Source organism: Eurypyga helias, unplaced genomic scaffold (assembly GCF_000690775.1).
Source record: "Eurypyga helias isolate BGI_N326 unplaced genomic scaffold, ASM69077v1 scaffold20474, whole genome shotgun sequence".
NCBI lineage: Eukaryota > Metazoa > Chordata > Aves > Eurypygiformes > Eurypygidae > Eurypyga > Eurypyga helias.
Genome location: NW_010248444.1, coordinates 1 through 24079, shown reverse-complemented (window position 1 = coordinate 24079; position 24079 = coordinate 1). Strand labels below are relative to the sequence as shown.

General features: G+C 52.3%; 1 protein-coding gene across 1 annotated transcript; it reads left to right on the top strand.

The window, feature by feature from the left end:
- Window positions 1-3583: 3583 nt before the first annotated feature.
- LOC104509196 (aryl hydrocarbon receptor-like) lies at window positions 3584-21928 on the top strand (the record flags this gene model as incomplete). The annotated part of the gene is made up of 10 exons (XM_010151055.1): window positions 3584-3624; window positions 6879-7066; window positions 14796-14908; window positions 18124-18213; window positions 19181-19323; window positions 19828-19921; window positions 20041-20231; window positions 20627-20736; window positions 20850-20991; window positions 21418-21928. Coding segments are annotated over exons 1-10 (1623 nt in total), but the record flags the coding sequence as incomplete, so codon positions are not given.
- Between the last annotated feature and the right edge of the window lie 2151 nt (window positions 21929-24079).

Genomic DNA, 24079 nt, shown 5'->3' with positions numbered 1-24079 from the left:
GCCCTCTCCTGAGCCTCATCTGGCAGAGGCTGTGGGGCCTCTTCCCCCAACCCTGGGATTCCTCAGCATTGACCCCCACCCCCTCTCCATCCAGCCTCTGGGGCATCTTCATGATGTCCCATTTCTTTCCCAGCTCCTAGACCTTATGTCGTGTCCCTGCCCTTATTCCCTGTCGCCCTGACATAGCCCTGTGGTGGCCCACAGCACTTCTTAAGAGACACTTCTCTCAATGAGGGATGTTAGTGGACCATCTGCCAGGGCTCTGCAAGCATCAGCAGCTCTTAGTGACCCCGGCCAACATCACCCTCTGCTCCTGGATTTGTAGGCTCCATTTAATGTCAGCCCCAGCACCTTGGCTTGGTCTTAAGCTGTAGCTTCGCCTGTGTCTCTCTCTCTCCCTTTCTAACCTCCCTGTGCACAGACGGACCTTGGACCTGTGCTGCAGGTACCCTTGTCCCCAGTCTTGTCTCCCAGATGGACCTTGGACCTACACTGCAGCCTTGTCTGTTGTTCAGCCTCCATCTCCTGCTGCTCCTAGGCTTCCCTGGGCTGAACCATACTCCTTAGCTCACCTTGCCCGGTGCTGTCACTGAAGGCTGCCCATGTTTCTGTCACCTCCCTTGGGTGCTCCTTTAGGGAGGGCACCCATGGCCCATCTTGCCCCCGACTCTTGTTGCTCTTTGGCAGTTATCTGGAAAGAGATGCCATCGGTCTGCTGAGCACTGAGTCTCAGGCACAGCAAATTACTTGCTCAGTTATACTAAACATGTTATTATTTTCCTTTTCAGCTTGAACATCTCCATGGCTTCTGAACCAGACAAGAGGGTTTCCTTTCTGCTGTTCCTAACTGTCCTTGAACTCAGTCCATCACACTGAGACTTACCTCTAGAGATACTCTGGAACTGGTCCTGCTGAAAGCCAGTAACAGACTTTCAACCCTCCTAGCTATCATACAAGGGGCTGTGAGAAGTTCCTGTGGTGGAGAGGGTGACTATCATCAAGGACAAGGCAGCTCTACCAGTTTTTGCTGGACAAAGGATTGCCCCTACACTGCCCTGATCAGGTTTAGGCAATTTTCTCAAAGAGCCCAACAGCCAGCGTCTCTCCCTTCACCCATCAGTTATTCCCAGCCTCATGTCTGCAGGACAGACAGATACAGGCGAACTAGTATAAACCCACAGATGCTCATTTCTGCCTTTTGCTTTGAGAGAGCCGCACAGGCAAGTGTCACAGTTGGTGAAATCTGGACCCAGGGTTGTCGACATCAACCTTCCCCATGGCTGCAGAGTGGGCAGCCGATCTCCAGATGAACTGACATGTCCAAGCAGGCCAGTTTTGGTGCAGGGAGATTATTTTTTTCAGCCTGGGCTGCTGTCTTTTTCAACACTCAGTTGTACAAATTCCTGCTATGCCCTGCACTGAGTGCTTGACCAGCATCTCAAAGCTTCCCTGCCTGCAGGTGAGCCCCCTTGAACAAGCAGGGACAGGCCCTGTGACATCCTGAGTTGTTCACCCAAAGGATCGTGTGATAACCTTTCTGCTGACCTACTTTGATGCCTCATGACTTTCCTGCTCCGGGTGGGAGGTTGGATGGCAGAGGTGCCTCCCCACCAGGACATCTGTGAGTCTGTGGACAGTGGGTGATAAGCAGTCCAAGGCAGGTGAGCAGGGAGAAAACAGATATAGCTGTATGGTTTTGTCTCCTGTTCAGTACCTGATTTTGGGGCCTGGAGCTCAGGTGGGAAATACACAGACCCCTCTCTGCTGCATTCAGAGACACACCTGGAGGGTTCCAGGTGCAGTGCAGAAACACGTGCAGTGCCCCAAGCCTGACTCTGCCTTGCAGGAGATGCTTAAGGAACTCTGTTTGTTTAGAGCTGCTCTAGGTCTTGCTCCATCTCTGACACAAAGTCCAGCCCCAGTGGGTGGAAAGAGGTGAATTGGGTGGCTTTTCCCAGAGGAAAACTGTCAGTAGGTCTAGGACAGCAACTTAGAGCTGCCTTGCAAAGGCACTGGGGGTTTGTAGGAGCTGGGGAGAAGTCCAAGAGGAGAGCATCGGGAGCAAAGAGAGGGGCTGGAGGGCTTTGACTGAACAAAAGACCGTTTGTGTGCTGCCCAAATCTGGGTGCATCCCATGGGTTCTGAAAACTGCCTTCCCACAGTCCTGTCTGCCACCGAGACACCCGAGAGCTGGGCAGCCCTTGGTGCTGACAGCTGGGACACCTTCCTCCCACAGCTTCCCTTCTCCACACCATGGAGACACTGGGGTGCCGTTTCCAGCGCTGAGCTGGATCTTTGCCTGCCGTACTAAAAAACATGGCTAAGTTACTGGGTCTCTGTGTACAGTCTAGGAAGGTCGTCAACAAATGTATTAACACACTTCCCATCAAACTGACATCAGCTCTGCTGACCTGGGACATTTTTGGTACCATTAGCTGCTTTTGCTTTGCCCCTTGGCAAGAAGCGATCACATTTCATTTCGAGAATTTATCCCTGGAATTTGCAAACGTGTCAAAAAAAATACCCATACAATGAGCCTGGGTCTGGCTTTCTATCCTTAACAGCTCTGTCTGCAATGTGCTGGCACGTCAGACGGGTCTTCCCAGTGAGAGGGTAGGAAAAACTTGGCAGTGGAGGCTGTGGGGATGTCAGGATGCTGAAGGGTGACCAGGAAAAGCAATGGGCTGGCTCTCGAGGACCATCATTCCTGGGAATAAGAGAGCTGTTCCCACAGCTCAAGGAGGTCAAGCCTGATCGGTGACAAAAACTGCTTGTTTGACACCGACATCTCAAACAGAGCGTGAACAGTGAGGAGCCTGCGTTTGGTGATGGTTACACATCCTAGGGAGGATGTCAAAGGGGTCTTAGAGGATGGAGCTGTAAAAGACCAGGTCATGGTCAGTGTAGGTAATTGCAGAAGTGATGCAGGTGGTACTTGTTACAAGGGCAGGTAGTGACAGGACAAGGTAATGGGTTTAAATTGAAAGCAGGGAGGTTTAGATTGGATATCAGGAAGGAGTTCTTCCTGGAGAGGGTGGTGAGGCACTGGAACAGGTTGCCCAGAGAAGCTGTGGATGCCTTATCCCTGGAAACTGCTCTGAAGTAGTCATCTTTTGTGGGAAAAAAGGTGGTCCGTGGGCATGGCAACTCCCAGGATTTGGTGGACCCCTGGGTATGGTGGCTTTTGGGGCACAGTGACCCGTGGGCATGGTAGCTCCCTGGGCAGGGTGGTCTGTGGGCATGGTGTTTCCCAGGATTCGGTGGCTCTCTGAAGACAGTATCCCACGGGTGGTCATGGTGCTTCCTAGGTGGCTCTCTGGGGATGGCATCGCGTGGGCACAGGATTCGATGGCCCCTTGGGGATGATGTCCCGTGGGCACAGTGTTCCCCGGGATTTGGTGTCTCCCTGGGCATGCTGACCCAGGGACCGGCCTCCCCAGGCCGGGGCATCACCGGGGGCCGATCCTAGGTCCCCGGGGGGGCCGGGGCGGGGAAGGCACCGGGGCCGCCCCGCCGCCACCCTCCTTAAAGCCCGCCTCCGGGCACATTCCCCCCGCTCCCCCTGCTCGGCGCTGCCGGCGGGATGTACGCCGGGAGGAAGAGGAAGAAGCCGGTGCCGAAGAGGTGGGTGCTCCGGGGAGGGTGTTTCCCACGGTAACACCAGCGGGAGGCAGCTTGGGAGCTGCTGGGAAGGTGGGGGAAGCCGGGACAGTGTGTGGGACCGGGAAGAGTGATGAAAAACCGGTCTGCGAGAGCCCCACAGGTTGTAGGGAACTGCGTTAAACTGCTCTGGTGCCAGCACTGGGGAAGGAAAAGATAGAGGGAAGTAATGTGCTTGGGCTATTCTGTTTTAATTAGAGTTAATTGGAGCTAATGTTTTGTGGGTTCTGGTATGCTGGTGAAGAAGTAAAAATCCTGAGCATGTTTGTCCTGCATCCGTGGTGTTCCTGTGAGGAAGCTGCCTGGGGAGCTTGAGATGCTCAGCTGTCCTCTGGTTTGAGCTGCAGGCTGGCTTAGGTTTCAGTGCCTGCGTTAATCAATCGTACAGCAATCAGTATTTACTAAAAGATCCCTAGTTCTCAATAATTCATTAGCATGCTGCTCAATAGCTGTTGGGCTTGATGAGCTTAAGGTCTTTTCCAACCTAAAACATTCTATAATGTACCCACTGATGTGTTGCCGGAGTTTCCTGACCTTGGGACCCCCATGCCTTCATCCCCCATACCTGCTCTGCAGTCACATCAGCCTGCTGACCTCAAGGTACCAGGTGTATAGGAGAGAAAGGTATATATGTTTCTGGGAGACAGATAAGCTGAGCCCAGACCTGGGATGGCAGAGGGATCATCAGTGTTATATGGTGGGATGTTAAGCTGAGTCCAAGCCTGGGATGAAGGAGGGAGCATTAACATCATAAATGTATGGTGAGAAGGTGAGCCAGAGCCTCTTCTGGATGTTTGTTAGGGAGTCTTAAAGTGTGAAGATGTGAAGGGTAGCTGCTCTGCCTCAAACCTTTCTCCTGCTCACCTGGGAGCAGGGATTCCAGCCCTGTGGTGGGGCTGGCGTGGCCAGACTGAGGGTTTGGGCCAGATTCACGCAGTTAAGGATGCGGGAGAAGGTGTTTCTTTGGAGCAGAGGGGACCTCGATCCCTGGTGCTGCAGGGTCAGCTTTGGGAATCAGAAGGGATTATTTTCCTCTGTGACGGCAGATCTTGCAGCAGGGTCCTGGTGGGAGAGGCCAGGCAGAGCAGGGATGGTGGGATGTGCAGCCAGCCAGCCAGGTGGGGAGGGAAGGATGGAGTTAGGGGGTTCTCTAGTCCCTATGCAGTTCGCTCAGGGTTTTTAATTTATTAAAAATAAATAATTAGAGAACAATACATAGGCTCAGGCAACCTCAGCTGTTGTTAATAGTTAATATCCCTTGGCACTTGCCAGCTTGCAAAAGTGATAAACTTCCTTCTGGGTTCTGTGTTCAAAGTTCAGTTGGGGAGAAACAGCACTGCAGCAGCGGCACAGCCTTTACCCTACTGGGAGCAGAGCTTTGCCCATGGCTCTGCACTGGCCTGTCTACATGAAGGTCAGCAGCTTTTCTTGGCAACTTCCCCGTCAACTTGGTGGCCTGGCCATGCTGAGTTTTGCACCGCATCCATTTCGTAAACCTGTGCCGCCGTAGGGCTCTTGCAAAGAGGATGGGGACTCAGACCTCTTTAAAATGCCTTTTCCTTGCTTGTTGTGTAGGTGTTGAGCTGCTTCGTGGGACCGCGGGGTTGTGCTTGGGTAGCAGCGCTCCCTAGGACGGCCTTGCATGGTGCCTGGGGCTGGTAGAGGCTGCCAGAGCTTTGCCCTGTGGGGTGGATGGAGACAGTCCTAAGGGCAGGGAGTTTAAAAAGATTTTAGACACCTAGACCAAGCTTTGCTTTTTCTGTGAGATTCTCACTTGTGCAGATTCTTTGGTGGCTAATAATGTGGTTGTGCTAAAGCCAATGCCTTTCCCTTGGTAAGTGTGTGTGATGGGGGTTTTCCTGGCCCTGCTCCTTTGCTCAGAGCTCAAGGAAGCTTTGTAGCTGCTTGGCAGAGAGTGAATGGACTTGTCAGCGATGGGCACCTGGAAGCTGTTTTGCTAAAGCATCCATAAGGACGGAGAACTCTGAAGCCTCTGTCCGTGGGAGTTCCTGGGTGCAGCGCTTGCCCCTTGGTAGCTCTCTGCAATGGAAGTCCAATAAACACTTTGCTGTGTCTCATTTAATACACATTTCCTCTCTTGTCACACATGCAAGCGGTCCTGCCAGATGAGATTCAAGAGGGGTAGTAGAGGGGAGAGCTTAAATTGCTGCTAAATACTGGCAGATCCTGTTATCCGAAGCTGCTTTATGAAGCAAGGATGCCTGCAGAGAGGGAGTTTGTGGTTAGACAAATTACATCAAAACAACATGGGTTGTATGTTAGGGGATGCAATCTTGCCAAATACAGAGGGGGAGGGCTGAAGAGTTTTTCTTCAAGCTTGAAAATTCAAATTGGCATTAAAAAACGAAGGAGACAAGGTGACAGCCAACACTCATTAAAGTCACTAATTAACCTCTAACTGCTGTGGCTGGAACTTCAGCTGTAGCTTGTGAAATAGCAGCAGCTGATGGAGACAGGGCTCCATATAAGCCTAAGGCAGGCAAGAGCTGCTCTTATGCACCCTACTCCTTCTGCAGACTGAGGGTTGGTCTTGGAGCCCAAGTTTGGCATCAGGTGGTGTTTTAGGTTGGAAATGCCCATCTCAAAGGATCAGAAGACTGGGAAAAAATCCCCAAATTTTAAAAAATCTACAGTTTTCAAAGTTCTGTTCCCTAAACCACCCTATGGCGTGTCTCTGTGCAAGTGCTGGCACTTTCGCATGTGCATCTTTTTGTAATATTAGTAAGTAGAGCAATGGATTCAGTCTCTGAGCAGAAACTTAGAAGCAGCTAACTGAAATAAATTCAAACAAACAAATCTTTGTACCTTCCCACTTTCCATTCTCGCTATTTGTTAGCATGCTCATTGCCAAGAGCTACTTGGTCGTGGGCAGGCATAACTGAGCACCTCAAGGAGCTGGTGTGAGCATGTGGAGCATGGTCAGGGAGAGACCTCTTGCTTGGGAAGGGTGTGGGATGAGGAAGAATAGGAGAAAGTGTGCGTAGAGCAGAGAACATAATGACTGAGGCTGCACAAGGTGACCAGCTGGGATGGCCACCATTCCTCCAGCTGTTGCCTTGAAGGCTTGCTGGAGCATGGCCTTACCTCATCCACCTGATGTTTTACCATTGTCACAGGTAGACTAAAGCCAACACTGGGTTTGGAAAGAGCCTGTGGGACAGACCCAGCTTAATCAAATTCTCCTTTGCCTCTTCCAGCCCCAAACCACCACCCCCTGAGGGTGTGAAGTCCAACCCCTCCAAGCGACATAGAGACAGGCTCAACCAGGAGCTGAACAAGCTGACTGGCTTGCTGCCCTTTCACGAAGATGTGTGCACCAGGCTAGATAAGCTCTCCGTCCTCCGTCTTGCTGTCGGATACCTGAAGGTGAAGAGCTACTTGATGGGTGAGTGTCCATGTTGCAAGAGATGAAAACCTTCTGAAGTCAATCCCAACTGCGTGGCTCGCATCCCATTGTGAGCCAACTCTCTCGAGGGAGAGTTGTCTCCTGAATGTGGGATGACGATGACTTGTGGGTGGTATCAGACCCCTTTTAATGCATCAGTGCTGGATCTTTAGCTGAGGTACTGGCCTGAAAATAGCCTGGAAAACAAGGGAGGAAAGTGCTATGTCTCCAGGAGTGTGGAGGAGTTGGCAGTGGCTGCTGAGAGGTGATTATGGGACATCTAACCCTCAGGCCTTCTGCTGCCATGACACAGATCTTATCCATGGTCCTCCTGGAAGGAATCCCCTTTATTTTTGGATGCTGCACACCCAAATTTAATCCTTTTCTGGCAGTTATGGGTGCTTGGTGGCTCAGAAAAGCAACATCCTTGGGAAAGTGAGACCACCTAGTTTGGTCCTGGAGTTGTGAGAGGAGGCAGGTGAGTGATTCAGGAGAGGCTGGGAGGAGATCAGGAGCAGTGCAAGGATCACAGAACCTTGGCCCCATCAATTTTGGAGGGAGTGTCTGACAGAGAAATGGTGCTGTGGGTGGAGGGGAGCAGCTTGTGTGCCTGCCCAGCTCCTGAGACCTGCAAATCTCCACCACCTACTTCTTGTTAGCAGCCATGCCACCCCTCCTTCATGTCCAAAACCCCTCCTGTGTCCCGCTCTCACCAGCCCATGGTCAAGGGAGCACTAGGTAAAACAGTGTCTGTCTTGTTGAACAACCATGTTTCCCTCATCTAACTTGAACTGCAGATTATAATTAAATTTAATTGAAAATCCCCAGGATGAGTGGGCTGGTGTGTGTCTCCTGGGCAGGCAGGGGTAGTAGGTGTTGCACAGGGCTGCTCTGTTTGTCGGGGATGGCAGGTTGGACAAGGCTGCTCCTACGAGCCCTTGTACTGTTTGGCATCTCATCAGCTTGTTTTTCTCTTTCTTCCTCAGAGTTGGGGTCTTGGATGTTGATGGTTTACTGCTGCGCATGCCTGGCCAGGCTCAGCTGTGGTGGGTCTATTACACTTCTTTAATGAGCATTTCTGAGATGGAGGGTGATGCCTCATATCCAGAGACCCCAGTTCATTTGTGCAGGATGGAGAGTTGAGCTGATGTGCCTGGAAAAGCGATCTCCTCGTGTTTGCCTCTCTGCAGCCCTGCTGCTGCAGGGACTCTGCTATAGTGGTCTCGTACAGCGTCTTGCAGTGGGTGAGGGATTGTGGCTGGAAGTTGCTGTGGTTTTGCTTCTGCTCTTGGCACCAGGAGCTTTCTGGTGAATTTTTCTGTGATATGCACGTAGCATCTCACTCCTATTCACAGCAGTGATTGCCCTCTGAATTTTCAGCAGTTGTTGGTATATCTGAGATAGTTACTGCTGGTGAAAACCCTTGTGCTGGGGGCTCCAGGGTTTTTCTGCAGACCTTGGCTTTGGGGAGCAGGGATCCCTTGTACACACTACACATCACCTGATTGCTGCATGCACAGCATTGGATGCGCTTTGGATGGGGCTGGGCTCCTCAAAGGTAAAGTCGCACTGAAAGCGGGTGTCTCTTCCTCCATTGTCTGCTTTTTGGGGGACAAAGCTGGGGAATAGGATTCACTGCCTTCCTATCTGAGAGGCAGGCTGGGTATCTGGGAAGGAAGGCAGCCTAATGCCGTCATGGCAAGATGTGATGTTTCAGGGATGCGGCAGGTCCTTTTGTCCCAGACTCTGCTGGCGTAGCATCAACCTGCATTGCTTTCTCTACTGATGGTCAGAGAAAGGCAGCAATCATCCCTCCTTACTGATCAGGCCAGACTTTGTGGCACCTAGCACCTGTCTGGGCTGAGGAGGAAAAACAGGGGTGCAGAGGGTGGCTGGGGGGGTAGTCCCCATGGTCTCCTGCCTGCCAGCAGCACATGAGCTGCAGGCTGCAGGGCAAGTAAGGCTGCCAGGGATTGCTTTCATAACCCACTTACAAAAGCGGTTGCTTAAATGCCACACAGCAGTGCTCAAGGGCTGGGGGACATGGCATGGCATGGAGGGGTGTCAGGATATACAGACAGGGACATATTTCACCCCCAGTGCCTTGGGCTCATTTTTTTGCTGAAAGCAGAGCACGTGGAGGGCAGGAAGCCATCAGCATCTTTCTGTACTTAAAGGGTCCTTATGTCTTCTGCTCTCCAGACTGAATGAACTTGCTTCCCGTAGCTTTTGCCCCATGCCAGGCTTGTAACCTGTTCCTTGGGGGCTCTACAGCTGGGGATGCCGGTCCCCAGGAGGAGACCCCTGTGCTGAGCTCCCCAGCTGGGATCCTTGCCTCCAAGCAGGAGCCGTTCCCACTGGACACATGCACAATGTGCCTCCCAGGCTGAGAGCTGCATCATTGCATAGATTCCCCTTCGATGGCAGCCTTATCCCTGCCTTGGAGACCCATTCTGCCAGACCAATTACTCCCATTTGGCCACTGTGCCTTTGATTTCCAGCCCCCCCGCTTTGCCTGTGTGTGCCCTGAAGTTCATCTTGTTTGACTTCAGATCATCCCACCGATTCATCAAGGTCGACCTCGGTTCGAGCCCTGCCTGGTGAAGACCCGTGTCATCGGTAAGGCACGGCAGCCTGCTTATGATGTATCACATCAGGCCTTTCGGGGAGGGGGGAGGTGACAAAAGCCCTTGCACTGTGCTTTTCAGTTCAGTTTTGCTGTCGTCTGCTTTCTGCTTTGTGCAGGCTCCTCTCCTGCAGCAGAAGAGCCTGGCATTGCCTGGTGAGAATCCCTGTCCTCTGCTGCCTCTCTCCACCAGCATCCCAAGCCCCTTGCCTTGTCTCTAGGCAGCTTTAATTGGTGCCATATTGATAATGAGTTCCTCTTTTCAAGCATTTCTATCAAGTCTGGGCTGTGTCACAGGTTAAAAGTAAAAACCCCATGTACCACTAGAGATGGTTCTTGCAGGAAACGCAGCTTATGCCAAAAAGCCCATCTGAGGCTGTGTCTCCTCTTGGTTTTGGAGCAGATACTCCAGTCTTTGGGGCAGGAGATAGACCACTTGTTGTGAAAGGCAGGAGGAATTAGCTGCTGCCCACTATTTGGTGTCCTTTTGCTAGCTTTCTCCTCTGCTTTGTCTCCTGTACAGTCTGGTGTGTGGTGGTGCTTCTGGGAGTAGAGATGAACCGAACTGGGTTTGGCTTTTTGTTACTGGTCGTGGGTTTCTTGGCTGTTTTTTTTCTATTATCATTTCAAATGTTTGGGGAGAGACTGATAAGAAATAAGATGGACAATGCTGCTTCTGAACAATCCTGTGGTCCTCCATGGCATGTCCATATCGGCTGGTATTTCCTCCTGCTGCCCCTGATCTGGCTTTTGTTGGTTTGGAAACTATCTCAGGAAGGCCCTGTAGAGGTGACAGGTCTTCAGCTGGTTTCTTCTTGGGGGTGTTATCCCATTTTGATCTGCTGCCTAGCCATCTGAAGCAGGAAAACCAGCACACAGCCTTCCCTGGATGGCTTCAGAGACTGGCATGGGTCCAGCATGAAGGTTTTGCTGATAACTTCCCAGGAATTTTGGGTTTTCCTGGAGCACCCCCCTCCGATGCTAGTGGACAGGGTTGCAGTAACCAGCAGGCACATAAAAAGGCACGTGGTACCTGTGGCGCTGGCCCAGGTCAATATAAATCATCTGCCATGCAGATGCCATGGACAAGCATCAGCTGGCGGAGAAGGACCTGTGCAGTTGGCTACACCTCAGACAAGGACCTGCAGTAGGTGAGCAGTCCTATGTTCAGTTTTCTCCTGGGCAACATGAAGCACCTCCATGCTCCCAGGGTCAGAGCCTGCTTTGAGCATCAGGAAAGCTTCAATCTTGCCCAAGCTTGCATGGATAAAACATAGCAAGGTGGAGGTTCAGGGCTTGGTCTCTTCCAGGCTCTGCTCATCCAGCCTTTGAGTGCTGGTAGATAGTAATGATAACTCCAGTGCTATCAAAACCTGCCTTAAAGGCACTTAAAGGTTTTGTCACTTATGTATAAAATAGCTGAAACTCACCACCAGACCTGCACTGAGCTTCTGTCTGCAAACCAATTTCCAGTGGTTGTTACTCAGACCTATGTCTGATGGCCTTCCCAGGTAAATCTGGAGTGCTTTGCTGATTCCTGTCGCTTTGACAGTAAGTGGCCAAGGAGAAAAGCTTGTCTCTACGTGTGTAGTGCTGCTGTGATGCTCTGGGCCTTGTATGGTTTGATGGGAGCTTTACTTGCTGCAAACAGTGAGATCTCATGGAAGTTTGGATGGATTTGTGGCTTGGAAAACTTCCAGCTAGCTGGAGATCTGTGCTGGGGTTCATGTAACAAAAGAAGCAGATGCTGGGGGTTGCAGATGTGGCTCTGCCAAGGGTGAGAGCAGCAAGAAAGATGGGATTTAAAATGCTCTGTGGGGTGAAGAGGATATGCTGCCATGCCCTCTTCCTAGATTAAGCTCACCCAGGTGGTGAGGTCTAGAATAGACACCTGCAGGGGTCTGGACCTGAAGTAACTGATGCAGTGAAAGGAGTCAAGCTTAAGTCCCTCCCTGAGCAAGATCTTGCCAGACCATGTGGGGGTGTTTGCAGCAGCAGGTGGGAGAAGTTGGTGTGGATGTTTCTGCTCCTCAGAAAAACCCTGGGTGACTTTCTAATAGGTTTATAATCTGTGGATTCAGCATTTGCCTGTTTTACTTGGATGGCATGAGCCTGCTCTGCTTGGCACAATGCCATTATTAAACAGCTGAGGCAAAGGTTTGTGCTACTTTGACAGTGTTTGGGATCGGTTCCAAGGAGAAAATGTTTGTGCATGGCTTGGTGTTGCTGGAAGAGCTGGGAGCTCCTGGTTTCTTGATGCCAGGCATCTCTGGGGTCTGTTCAAAGATAAATGCTTGCCATGGATGGAGCCTGTCAATCTCGCACTGGTGTAACTCTGTCCATGACAGCAGAATTGACCCCAGGATTTTTTTACCAATAACTTCTTATGCTGGAGGCAAGGGACGTGTTAGCCTCCATGGCTGCATTGATGTGTTTTTCTTTGTGAATGTGATGAGCAAAAAACAAAAAGATTAAATCCCTTTGCTCTTTTTTCTTTTTATCTCATGCTTGAGGTCTTGCCTCTGCAAGGAAGTTTCTAAGCTCTGCAGTGTGGAGGCAAGAACCAACCCAAAAGGATGCTCTTGGAATGTACAGGACACGTCCAGGTTCATAAATGCTGAAAATGTTACTGATTCTGGCTGACATCTCCCCTGGCTTTCTTTGGAGTAAAGCCTTGCAGTCTTTGGGGTTCACAACAGCAGCTGGGAGCCTCCTCCAGTGCTCTAGCTGGAGCAGGGGTTCAGGGCAGAGCTGGATTTCTCCCTCCTGTCTGATCCGTTACACACCAATAGCCCGTCTCCCAGCACTTTGAAAATACAAATGATCACCAAATGGCTTCAGCAAATGCTTAGAACTTGCCTAGTAATTGCAGATCACTTTTATCATGGTCTTTTTCATCTTGCATTATTTCCCATTAAATCTCTAAGACGCTCAGCAGGAGACTGAAGATGCTGGGCACAAACAGCAAAGGTGCATCTTCCTTCGATCTGTAGTAACTTTTTACAGTGGGTGTATCTCAGCATGTATATACGTTGGACTGGTTCCTTTAATCCCATTAACTTTGTGATCTTAGCTGCTTCGTGTAGAAGGGACGTCGCAACATGTAATGATCCAGTACAATGAATATCTTAAACAGGGGGTGAATTATCCAGCTTTTATTATGGCTTGCCACCTGCTTTTTTTCCCTGCCTTGCAGCAGACAAGACCTGTCATTTTCAGCTCCTCTTGGCCACCAGGCCCTTGGAGACGTGACCTCATCTGGCTGAGGGACCCGGGGCTCTCGGTGGGGGCAGAGTTGGAAGAAATCATTTTGCTGGAAAACACACAATGAGCAAAAAGGTGTTTTGTGTTGGATTCTGTGAGCCCACAGTGGCTCCCCCCAGCTCGTTGCTGTTCTTCCTGCAGATGCTGCTGGTGGACACTGGGAGAGAGCTGGGGACCATGTGCTCTCAGGACGTGCATCCTCTCAAAACGCGCTCTGCCCTTTTGGAGCTTTGTTTTGGAAGAACTTGGTTTCTCTTTGAACTTTCCTGCCAGCTTGCCTCATTTCAATGCTTTAGAGAGGAGTCAGCCCTTTGAAAGAATTCAAATTTTAAAAAAGGATCAATGTTTCATTTTGAAACTATTCCACTCTGTCATGTACAAATTGAAGCCATATCCATTGTCCAGATGGGCTTTGGATGTTTTTCCTTGGGGGTCGCTTGGCAATTGTGCAAGGAGGTTTTTTGCTTGGTGACTGCCTCAAACCCGCCTTTTGAAACTCCTGGTGACATGCCTTTTCTTGACTGATGAACAAACTGAGCACTGTGACTGCTTTCCTGGCATTGAGCCTCATCTTTCCCAGAGGTCTCCTGTCCCACAGCCAGGCTGATCCACCTCTTGCTGGTTTGGGAAGTGTCTATGCAAAGGATGGTCCCCTACAGAAATGAGAATGTGAGCTTATGCCTGGGGCAGTGCAGGTCTGTGGCATGGGCTACCCTGACCCAGAGGGGAGGGCATGTCCTGTGGGAGTAGCTCACAAGCTGGACTTTGCTCCAGTGAGTGAGGGCGTGGGATGGAAAAGGCAGAAGATGCAACTGCTGCTTGAGCACTCAAGGTTTCGGGGAGGCTGAAGCAGCCCATCTCTATCAGCCATAGAGACTGAGGCTAGTTCGTAGTCACAGAACAGTTTGGGTTGGAAGGGACCTTAAAGACCATCCAGTTCCAACCCCCCTGCCATGGGCAGGGACACCTTCCACTAGACCAGGTTGCTCCAAGCCTCATCCAGCCTGGCCTTGAACACTTCCAGGGATGGTGGGTGCTTAATGGGTTCAGAGCATCCTCTCGTTTTATTTAAACCTGTGTGACCATAACAGTGTGGCTCCTCTGTCTCCCCTCATGTGAAGCCTTCAGCTAATGACTTCCACCCATGCTCCTGGTTGCTCAGAGCCTACATGGGCCAGTGCTCGTTGTCACCCAGGCTCCACGTGTAAACAGATCTGAGCGACGCTTTGACCTCCGTCTGGTTGTTAATACAAAAATGCAGATCTGTCAGGGAAAATACTTTTGCATGTTGGTTTGAAAAGCAAAATATCTCAAATCAGTGGCTTCAGATGAAATTTTTTTAGGCTTGGAATTATTTTGGAAGGGAGAAAAAATATGGGTGCTTTGATAGCATGGCAGATGGTTTGGGAAGGTTTGCCGCTGTCTTTTTGGCCCTGAAGGGAAGGAAAGCAGATGTGGTGGCACTGGGGCAGCTTGAAGCCACCTTCAGCTCCACCAGGCTCTAACCTGAAGACTTCCTGCTGTCTTGAGTGGTGTTTCCAAGCCTGGGCTGCCCAGAAATGCTCACTTCCCCTCTATCCTTTGTGTGTCTGCCTTGGACCTTGGCAGAAGCAAAGTTTCCCAGAGATGGGATGAAGAAGGGGAAATAATCTCTTAGAGTAAGCATTGAGCAAGCTGGGGATGGCTCTGTAAAGGGTGGCTCCAGCCACCACTGAGGAGGGTCCCCACGCATTGGGTAGCGTGTTGCAGCCACGCACGAGCAGCACTGGGGTGGGGAGAAGGAGGAAGATGCTCCTGGCTTGCTTCTTCCACACTGACTTCTTGCCCTCTCACTTGCAGCAACAGGTGCTGGTGTCTGCATGCTGGACCAGCCCAATGCCTCAGGAGGGAACAGACGACAGGACCTGCAGGTCGACAGAGAGCCATTTCCTGAGGGGGAACTGCTGCTCCAGGTATCGTGCCATAGCTCAGTCATTTGGGATCTTCCCTTGGCTCCCGTTATCTGCTGGGCACAATGGCTGGTCCCTGTCGTCTGAAGTGTACAGCAGCTATGGAGCACATGGTCCCATCTGCGGAGGAAGAGGAGGCCCTGGCTTGCCAAGAGCTGCTTTGCTGTGATTGCTGCAGGCACTGAGCACACCAGGACAGGGACCAGTGACACTGGCTGGGACGGGTCCCCATCCCCCAGCCCCTTCATGCCCTCACTGCAGCTTGCTGCCCCTTTGGCTGCTCTTCAGTGGCTGTACCATAAACTGCATCCGTCAGCAGAGCAGGGCTCAGGGTGATGGGTTGTGCCCTTCTCACAAAGGCGCCAGGTGCTGTCATTGCAGACGTTGGCTGTCGCTGAACCCAAAGCTGGCATTTTGCCTTGGGACCTGCTACAGCTCATGGACCCAACATTCACCCATCCCAACCAAGAGGTGCAGGGGTATCGTGCAGCAGTGTAGGGATCCATCCCTGATTAGTCTCCGAGGTGGTGGGTTCCTTGTGTTGTAGTAAATCCCAAGAGGAGAATGACAATAGCCGCAGGATAAAACATGTGTTGGGAACTGTTTGCCCTACCTGGGCATTGCATAAGCTCCCTAGGATGAGTTCATAGCCTGCCTGGGGTGGAAAAAGCCTGGATTCAGTCTGTAGGGGTGGGAAGAGGGGAAGACACATCTTAAAAGACAGTGGTGGACAAAATCAGTAGGTGTTGGGAGCTTTGATTTGTAGCAAGGCCAGTGTGTGTCTAATGAAATAGCTCTCTGCACTTCAGAGAACAAGGAGCTGGTGAATCACCTGGCCAGAATATTATTTGTTTGGGCTGCAATTTATAATGTAAGCTGGAAGGAAATGGGATAGGAAGGTCACAGGAAAAGGCTGGTTGCTGAATAAATAGCTGGGCATGGTAACTCAAAACGTACTGCTCGTTGGGGTTGCAGGGCAAGCCAGTGCAAGACCTTTAATCTTTCCATGGCTGTGTTCCTGACATCATGTGTGGCTGTGCTTTCTGGGTCTTCAGTCGTCTTCTCCTTCCTTCGCCTCTCCAAACACCAGCAGACAGATGCCTGGCTCTCCTTAGTCTGACTTTGGTGCCTTCAACCCTACCCCTGCACAGCCTTACACAAATGCCCACATGGACATGGATTACATCCCACGTGGTTTACATGGACATGTATTTCCCGTGGGGGATTTTGCTGAGGTGGTGACTCCTGGGAGCCCAGTGTGACTTTGGTGATGAAGCTTAGACCACGTGAAGCTTCCCTTCTGGGCTTTACTCCTGGGAGCAGTCTCAGCTGTCTGCAAGTGTGATAGGCACAGGGGAGCAGTCCCCAGTCCCGTGATGAAGCTGTTCCCCAGCACTCCCCGGGGGCTTGAGCTGGACCATATGACAACAATTTGTTGAGCCACCAGACCATTGGCAGCCTCGGGTGGTTGAAGGCATCTGGTGAGCTTATGAGGTGTTAATGTGACAGAAATCCCCCAGCTGAGCTGCCTGATGTGGGGTTTGGGGGTTTTTTCCTCTAAAAAGGACTTTAATCAGATACTGCAATTTGCAGAAAACTCTGACTCAGGGCCCCTCGGGGAGCTGCAGCACACAAAGGAAAGGGACCGGTCCCACTGCAAGCCAGATCTGTACAGTATCAGGCAACATGCTCAATCCAGCAGCCTTCCAAATAATCCAAGTTACTAAAAAAAGCCAGCCCACATGAGGCTCAGTGTCACTGTAAATGGGCAAAGGCATGAGCTCTGCTGGGGGACTGCTCCTGCCTCCTCCTTGTGTGGGGGCAGAGGACGAGTGGAGCTGAAGGAGCTGTGTGGGCGGCTGCACCCTCCCCTCCAGCCTTGTCGCAAGCAAACGGCATGTCCCCAGGGTTCCCCCGGGCAGCTCAGTGTGGCCAAGCTGTGGCAGGTCCTGGCCTGATGCTTATAAGACCTGCTGAGACTCCTGCCCACATCTTTATTAAACCCAGACTTCCACTTAGTGTGTTCTTTTTCTAATTTCTCTCCTTTTATTCACAAATAAATCTACTGCAGATAAGAGCAGGGGGCAGGAATTACTATGTAGTGCAGTACTTCCTTGGGTCTTTATCCTGTCTCTCTTTTTGGGTATTCGCTTCGTGCAAACTCCCCTCCCACTGCCCCAGCCGTGATCTCCCGTAGGTTGGGAATAATTTCTCAGATTTGTTGTGGGTCTGGTCTTTTTCAAGCAAGGAGCTACCAGTTTGGTATATATTTAACTGCAGGCCATGCACATGTAACTGCAGAGTGCAAGGTGGGAAGATAAGTTGGCAGATGGTATGGGCACAAAGATGGTTTTTTTTAATAGACATTAGGGATTTTTTTGTACGCAAAACTTTGTCTTCTATAATCTAGAACTTACGCAAGAGGAGAGTAACTTACCCATACCGTGTCTTATAGTGGCAGTTCAGTGAGGGCCTTCAAGAACAATGAGGCCTCTTGAGGATGTTTATCAGGACCAAGATCAAAATCAGTTGAGAAGGGATTGTTGTCCTGCTTCATCACAGATGGGAACAGGATGCTGTTACCTCCTTGCAGGTGTGCTCAGGCGCTAAGGATGAAGAGACAGGTTGGGGGGGGGGGGTGTGATTGGAGAACGTATGGGGAGAAGACATGCAGAAATAATCTTGTATAACCTCCTAACTGTAAAATTCAGGGTGAGAAGCAAGGCCCAAGTGCATTTGGAAGTCATTCTTAAAATGAACGAGAAGATAAATAGGTCGGGTAAGTGACTGACTGCAGCTTGGTCTCTATTTCTGAGGGTTTCATTATGCTTGGACTGATGCTAGGCTTCTCCTGGAGCCACCAGGCTCCTGCATGGCCTAGAGCAGTCCTCTGTACTGCCTGTTGCTGCTTGTTATTGAATTTGTAGGCAGGTTTGTTAGAGGAAATCAGAGCCCCAGAAGAATGTACCTATATCCAGCTAACACTAGGGGGAAAACAAAAAACCCAAACCCCCGAAAACCCAAACAAAACCTATCCTGGTTAGTTGGTTTTAAGTCGTACATGGTCACAAGGTGCTTTCCTTTATTTGTGGGTTCCTTGTTGTTGAAAAGGATCCCTTCTTATCCTGAAATGCTTAAGCTACACGTGGACAAGTTCATCTTCTGGCAGCTGGATTGAAGCTTGTGAGAGTAACTCTGGGCTCAACTTATGCTTTCAGGCACTCAATGGATTTGTTATCACGGTGACTGGCGATGGCTACGTCGTCTACATCTCCCCTACTGTGCAGGACTACCTGGGCTTTCATCAGGTGGGTACTGGTTTTTCCTGGCTGTAAGCAGATGAGTACAGTCCCAGCTGATAGCCATGCCAGGGCTTTCTTTTCTCCTCCCCTCCCAGCTCCCTTGGGTCATTTTTGATGTCCGTTTTCAGATGAATCATGCTCTTGGAGGGTTGTGAATGCCAACAAGCAAGAAAAAAAAAAAAAATATTAATTTGGTTTGGTCAAAATGTTTTGATCAACCTGAAATTATTATGTATTATTGATCCTGTGGGGGGAAAAAAGAAAACTGCCTATTTGCAGGTGGCTAGGGATGGGAATGTGGGAGAGATCTTGGTGCAGTTGCAGAGCGACCATGTGTAGCCCACAAACTCCCCTCTGACAACTCACAGCCTTTCTGGTGTGTGCTTTGTCTGAATTTAGTCCCAAGAAAACACTGGAAGTTAAGACGTTCGGGCAAATGCTGCTTCTGCAGCCTTCACCCGGCAGATGAAGAGCAAAGAGTTCATGTGGCAGTGGGAGGGAGCTGGAGTTTTGGGGTTTCCCATGAACTGCAGTTAAGGATCAGGAGCCAGAGCCAGTGTGAAACATCCTTGGAAGGGCTGGGTGACACCAGGAGAACCTCAGCCTTGCCAGTGTGGGGAGTGGGGTGGACACTGGGGAATGGGCAGTGTTGGCAGTCCTGAGCAGCCAGGACTACTCGGACACTACTGTTTCTATTGCTTCTACCAAGCTCTGGGCTGTTCCCACGATTTCCCTAGGCAGACTTACTCTCTGCTCCCTTTTCCTCCTTCCCGAGCTGCCATCCCCAAAAGCAGCTGCTTCCTGGTCCTTGCTCTCCACATGGCACACAAAGCTGGCTGCTTTTTCCCTGTTGTTTATACTCAGTCACGGCACTTTTAGTACCCATGGAGGAAAGCCTCCTGCTCTGTCCTCCTCCAGACACTCTGCCAGGCTGGGCAGGAGTTGATGCTCTTCTTCCCTTGTGTCATTCCAGTCGGATCTCATCTACCAGAGCGTGTACGAGCTGATCCATGCAGATGACAGAGCCGCCTTCCGCTGCCAGCTGCACTGGGCTCCAGCGTCCGGCAGCACCCAGCACACTGCTGATGGTGAGTGTGGGGGTGGTCCCCAGCAACAGTCCCTGGGAACCAGCCAGTCACTTCTGCACGGCCACCCAGTGCTGGAAAACCCTCCCAGAGGCGTTCATAGCTGCCAAGCACAGCCCTGTACTGAGGAGCATCCCGTAGCCTCCCTCTGGGACTTGCAACCATCCCAGGGGTTGGCACGGCCACCCATCACCAAAAGTGGCCAACAGCAAAGGTGTGCTGGAGGGATGGGAACACTTCCCCCAAACCTTCTTGGTTTTCAGTGTTTGAAATCCTGTTTCAGTGGGAGCAACTTGTTGTCGTGCTCCCATCTGAGAGGCAAGCTGGGACCAAAACCTGTTGTAAACTGGTAATTTCCTGTGGTAAGGTCTGACCAGTCTTGTGAAGACCGCTTGAGCGTCAAAGATTTCACCAGGAGCCAATCTGCAGGGCCATGAGTTTGAGGGACACAGCCTAGAATGCTTCATTTTCCCTTTGGTTTCCCAGCCCTTCCTGTCGACCAGCCACTGCCGGCTGGATGCAGCACCATGTCCAGACCCGGGCACCTCCATCCCGAGGAACCCTCCTTTGTGGAGAGGAGTTTCACCTGCCGCTTCCGCTGCTTGCTGGATAACTCCTCAGGATTTCTGGTAATGCAGCCCTGCAGCAGGACACCCCTCTGCCCCCAGCCTGTTCCCATAAGCGTGGGAGCACAGCCAGTTCCCATCACCCTGTTTGCTTCACACCCACATTTCTAATCCCCTCTAAGGCCTTGAATTTCCGGGGGCGCTTGAAATTCCTTCTCGGGCAGCAGCAAAAGGCATCAGACAGGTCTGCGCTTGCCTTCTTCGCCATTGCGACTCCCCTCCAGCCACTCTCCATCCTGGAGCTTCGGACCAAGATGTTGATCTTCCAGACAAAGCACAAGCTGGATTTCACTCCCATGGCCTGTGATTCCCGGTAAGGCATCTCCTGCTTTCCTTATGGCAAAATCCATGGCTGCAGGTGCCTGGCAGAAAGCCAGAGCTTGTGGGAGCAGGCCACTTCTGACCCAGCTCCTGCAGCAAGTTGCCTGTTGCTTTTGTCCATCCACTGCTGGGCATTTCTGCAGCCCCCAGTAACACGGGGAGCAGATCAAATGGGGACCAGCACTTCTTGGCTCCTGTGTTTTATAGCCCAGCAACCCAGTGTGGGGTTCTGTGGGAGAGGGGATGCAGCTCAGCATAGGATGGAGTTGCACTACTAAAAGTGGGACGCTCTGACCCTTGGGTGCTGGGCAAGGGATCACGTCTGGCTGGTGGGGTGCAATTGGGGGATCCATCCCTGGTGTCAGTAGGTGTCTGCACTGTTTCCAGGAGTAAGGTTGTCCTGGGGTACACGGAAACGGAGCTGTGCAGGAGGGGTTCCGGGTACCAGTTTGTGCATGCAGCTGACATGATGTACTGTGCGGAGAACCACGTGAGAAGTGAGTGTTGGGGGGCCATCAGGGCGGGTGTGTTCGTGGGGGCCCTTGCAGCTCCCCGGCACCGGTACAGCTCTTGAGTGACTGCGTTGGTGCCTCTTCTTTCCCTGCTCCAGTGATGAAGACAGGGGAGAGCGGGCTGACGGTTTTCCGGCTGCTGACCAAGAAGGGCAGCTGGGTGTGGGTGCAGGCCAACGCCTGGCTGGTGTACAAAGGAGGCAAGCCCGACTGCATCATTGCCCGGCAGCGAGCCCTGTCGTGAGTATCGCTGGGTCTCCGGCTGCCTTCGCCTGATGGGTGGCCGTGGGGCTGCCTGGGGTGTGTGGAAGAAAGGGTGGTTGGGTTGCACAGTCGGCACTTTACGGCACGTGCCCTCCTGTAGCAGGGGGACATAAGCAAAACAGCTCTGAGAAGGTGGTTGCAGACACTCTCACTCCTGCCTGGGGTGAGCCCTGGGCATGCAGCCCTTTCCTGTGCCGTGCAGACCTTCCCATGGGCTCCCCAGTTCTCTACCAGCATCACCAGTGGCCAACCCAATCCAGCAGCCTTTTCCTTCGGGAAGCCAGGTCAGGGCTCTGAGCTCCTGTCCTGCTGTTGGGAGGGTGGTTTTGCCTGGCCCAGAGGAGGTGCCTATGCTGTTTCCATCTTTTTTTTTTTTTTTTTTTTTTCCCCTCTGCCCTGAAGGAATGAAGAAGGGGAGGAACATCTGCAGAAGAGAAACCTGCAGCTTCCTTTCAGCTTTGCCACAGGGGAAGCAGTCCTGTATGGGAATGACCTTCCAGACTTCCTGGACTCCTTCCAGACTAAGGTGGAATCACAGACACAAGCAAACTTGCACTCAAAGCAGCCCTCTGTAGATCCCAGCTCTCTTCTCGGGGCCATGATGAAGCAGGATGCATCCGTATACATCTCCCACGCTGATAATGTGCCTCAGTGCTCCTTGCCGGATCTCATCACTGAGCCCAGTGGACCGAGCCAGAATGAGGGAGTGGATGATGCCAAGCAGAATAGCAACTCCCTCACGGTCGTTATCAAAACCCTCTTGGAGAAGAGCAAAGGGGATGGGAACACCTGCCAGACCCTCCTGAATCTCGGCGTGGACAATGCAGAGCTGCAGTGGTGGAAGGATGCTCTGCGTGGCTTGAGTGTGGCAGAGGAGCTGGCGCAGGAGGCTGGGGAGAGGCTAGGCACTGAGGTGACCCCCACTGTGGAGGGAAACGGCTCTGCAGCTCATTTCCAGCGCTGCTGGGCAACTCATCCAGCCCCACCACAGCCCCAGGCACCTGGTGCACAAGGCCAAGGTGCTGTGGTCGCTCTAGTCTCCGTTGCATCCGAGGTCAACTCTGCTCAACCAGAACAGCAGGACCCGTTCCACCCAGCCAGGCTAGAGGAGGAGGCGGTTTGGGATGTCCCTGGCTCTGTAGAAGTTCAGCTGCCAAACCTGGGCCAGGTGCTTGGAAGAGAAGTTGCCACTTCTGCTCGTGTAGATGACACTATTCCTGATGGTCAGAGCCAGCCCGGGTGCGAGGTGATGGGCTCGAGCTGCCCACCTCCGTTGCACTCAAACACACTAGTGACCTGGTGGCACAATGTCCCGGTCCAGGCAAACCCAGCCAGTGCTTTGGGGCAGAACGCTTCTCCTGGAGGTTACCCGTCAGAGGCTTGGATGGCTGCAGCTCCAAAACATCTGGAACTAGCAGGAACACAGCTGGAGTCACCAACACTGCTGGCTGGCAGCCCTGAGAGTCCCCCAGGGTCTGGGCTCTGGTTGCTGCCCCCCCCACCCACTCCTTGCCCTGCACAGGACTGTCGTGAGTCCCTGTTCTCTGTGGCTGGGGACCTCCACGATGAGGCTGCTCTCCCTGCACGAGCATCAGCACCGTTAGGAGTCAGCCAGCTGCCAGGGGATGGTGGCTTCCCCAGACTGCCCCCGATATTCCCCCTGGACCCTAGCGTTTCTTGGGAAGGGGAGCAGGACAAGCGGTTCACGCGGTGCCAGCCATGGCTCCTGAAGCCTGGGGCATCTCCGCAGAGATGCAGTGGTGCAGGTCCAGTGCCACACGGTAGATTCCTGTTGGGGTCCAGCATGGGTCCCAGCACCCATCAGATAGACCACATGTTGCTGCCTGAGTGCCAGTATGGAAATAACCCTTTTGACCATCCCTTTCTTAGGGATGCCTCTAAAATATCCTTTCCCCAGCAGCTGGGCACTTTGCCTTGCACCCCTGAGAGCCATTCTGAAGCATCACAGGCCTCACCAGGCTCGGTTTTGAGGTGCTCAGCAGCTCTTCCCACAAAGGGGGGTGCAGGAGCACCCTCCTCCTCTGAGCAGAGCCCTGGCTTCCCCTCCTCACCATCCTTTGTTGGGGGCCATCCGCTCTGTGCCTGTGGAGTCCAGCTCAAGGTGAGGTGTGAGGGCTGCAGTACCTGAGCGGGGGTGCCGGGGGAGGCAGGCACAGGATGGGGTGTGGGCAGCCTGGTTTAGAGCCTCACCTTGAACTAGGAGCCACGTTTTGAAAAGCCAGCGCCAATCCCCAGATCTTCCCCCCTGCCAGTAGTGCCTGTGGTTGCTTAGGATTTTGTCTTCTCAGGCCTGAAATGAGATGCCCTAGAAGAGCTTTTGGGAGCTTAGGACAAAGTGTTTGGCTCTTTAGGTTTCTTCTTCCCCCCCCCCCACCCATGAGAAGGCTTTTGGGGAGATGCAGTCTTGCTAGCTGGGAGGTTTGTCAGACTCTTCGGGTCGAGGAAAGGACCCCCTGCTTGCCAGTCCCTGTGTTCCTGACAATCTCTTGCAGATGGACTGGTTGAGCCTACAGGCACCACAGCGCTGAGTTGGTGTTTCTTGATGCGGCGTGGCCTCCTCCTCACCTGTGTGTGCAGACCACCCTCGTCATGTTGCTGTTTGGTCCCCTGCATTGTCTCAGCCCGAGTCCCTCTGCTCTGTTCCGTGCTCCCTCCAGTGCTCTCCATCTCCTCTCCTCCTCCCAAGTACCTGGTAACCAATTTCTTTAGAAAAGGGGATGTTACTACAGCAGCATGTGAAGGGTCTCTGTGGGAGGTGGAGCTGGTGAGAGCAGGGGCAGCTCTGGATGTTGGGCTCCTCAGCAGCCTTCCCTGGGAGCTTGGGAGAAGCGGGCAGCAGGCTGCGGCCTTTCCTTACAGCAGCGTGGGAAAGGTCCAGCCAAGCTCCCCTTGGGTTTGTCACTGCCTTGCCCTCGCTCTCCTCTCCTGTGCCTCAGCAGTGCCGTTAGACGGAGGAAAGATGGGGTTTGCTCCTGCACTTGCTCAGGATGGTTTTGCCAGAGCAGTGAGAAAGGCAGGAAGGGATGGGGCGACTGCTGTCTGC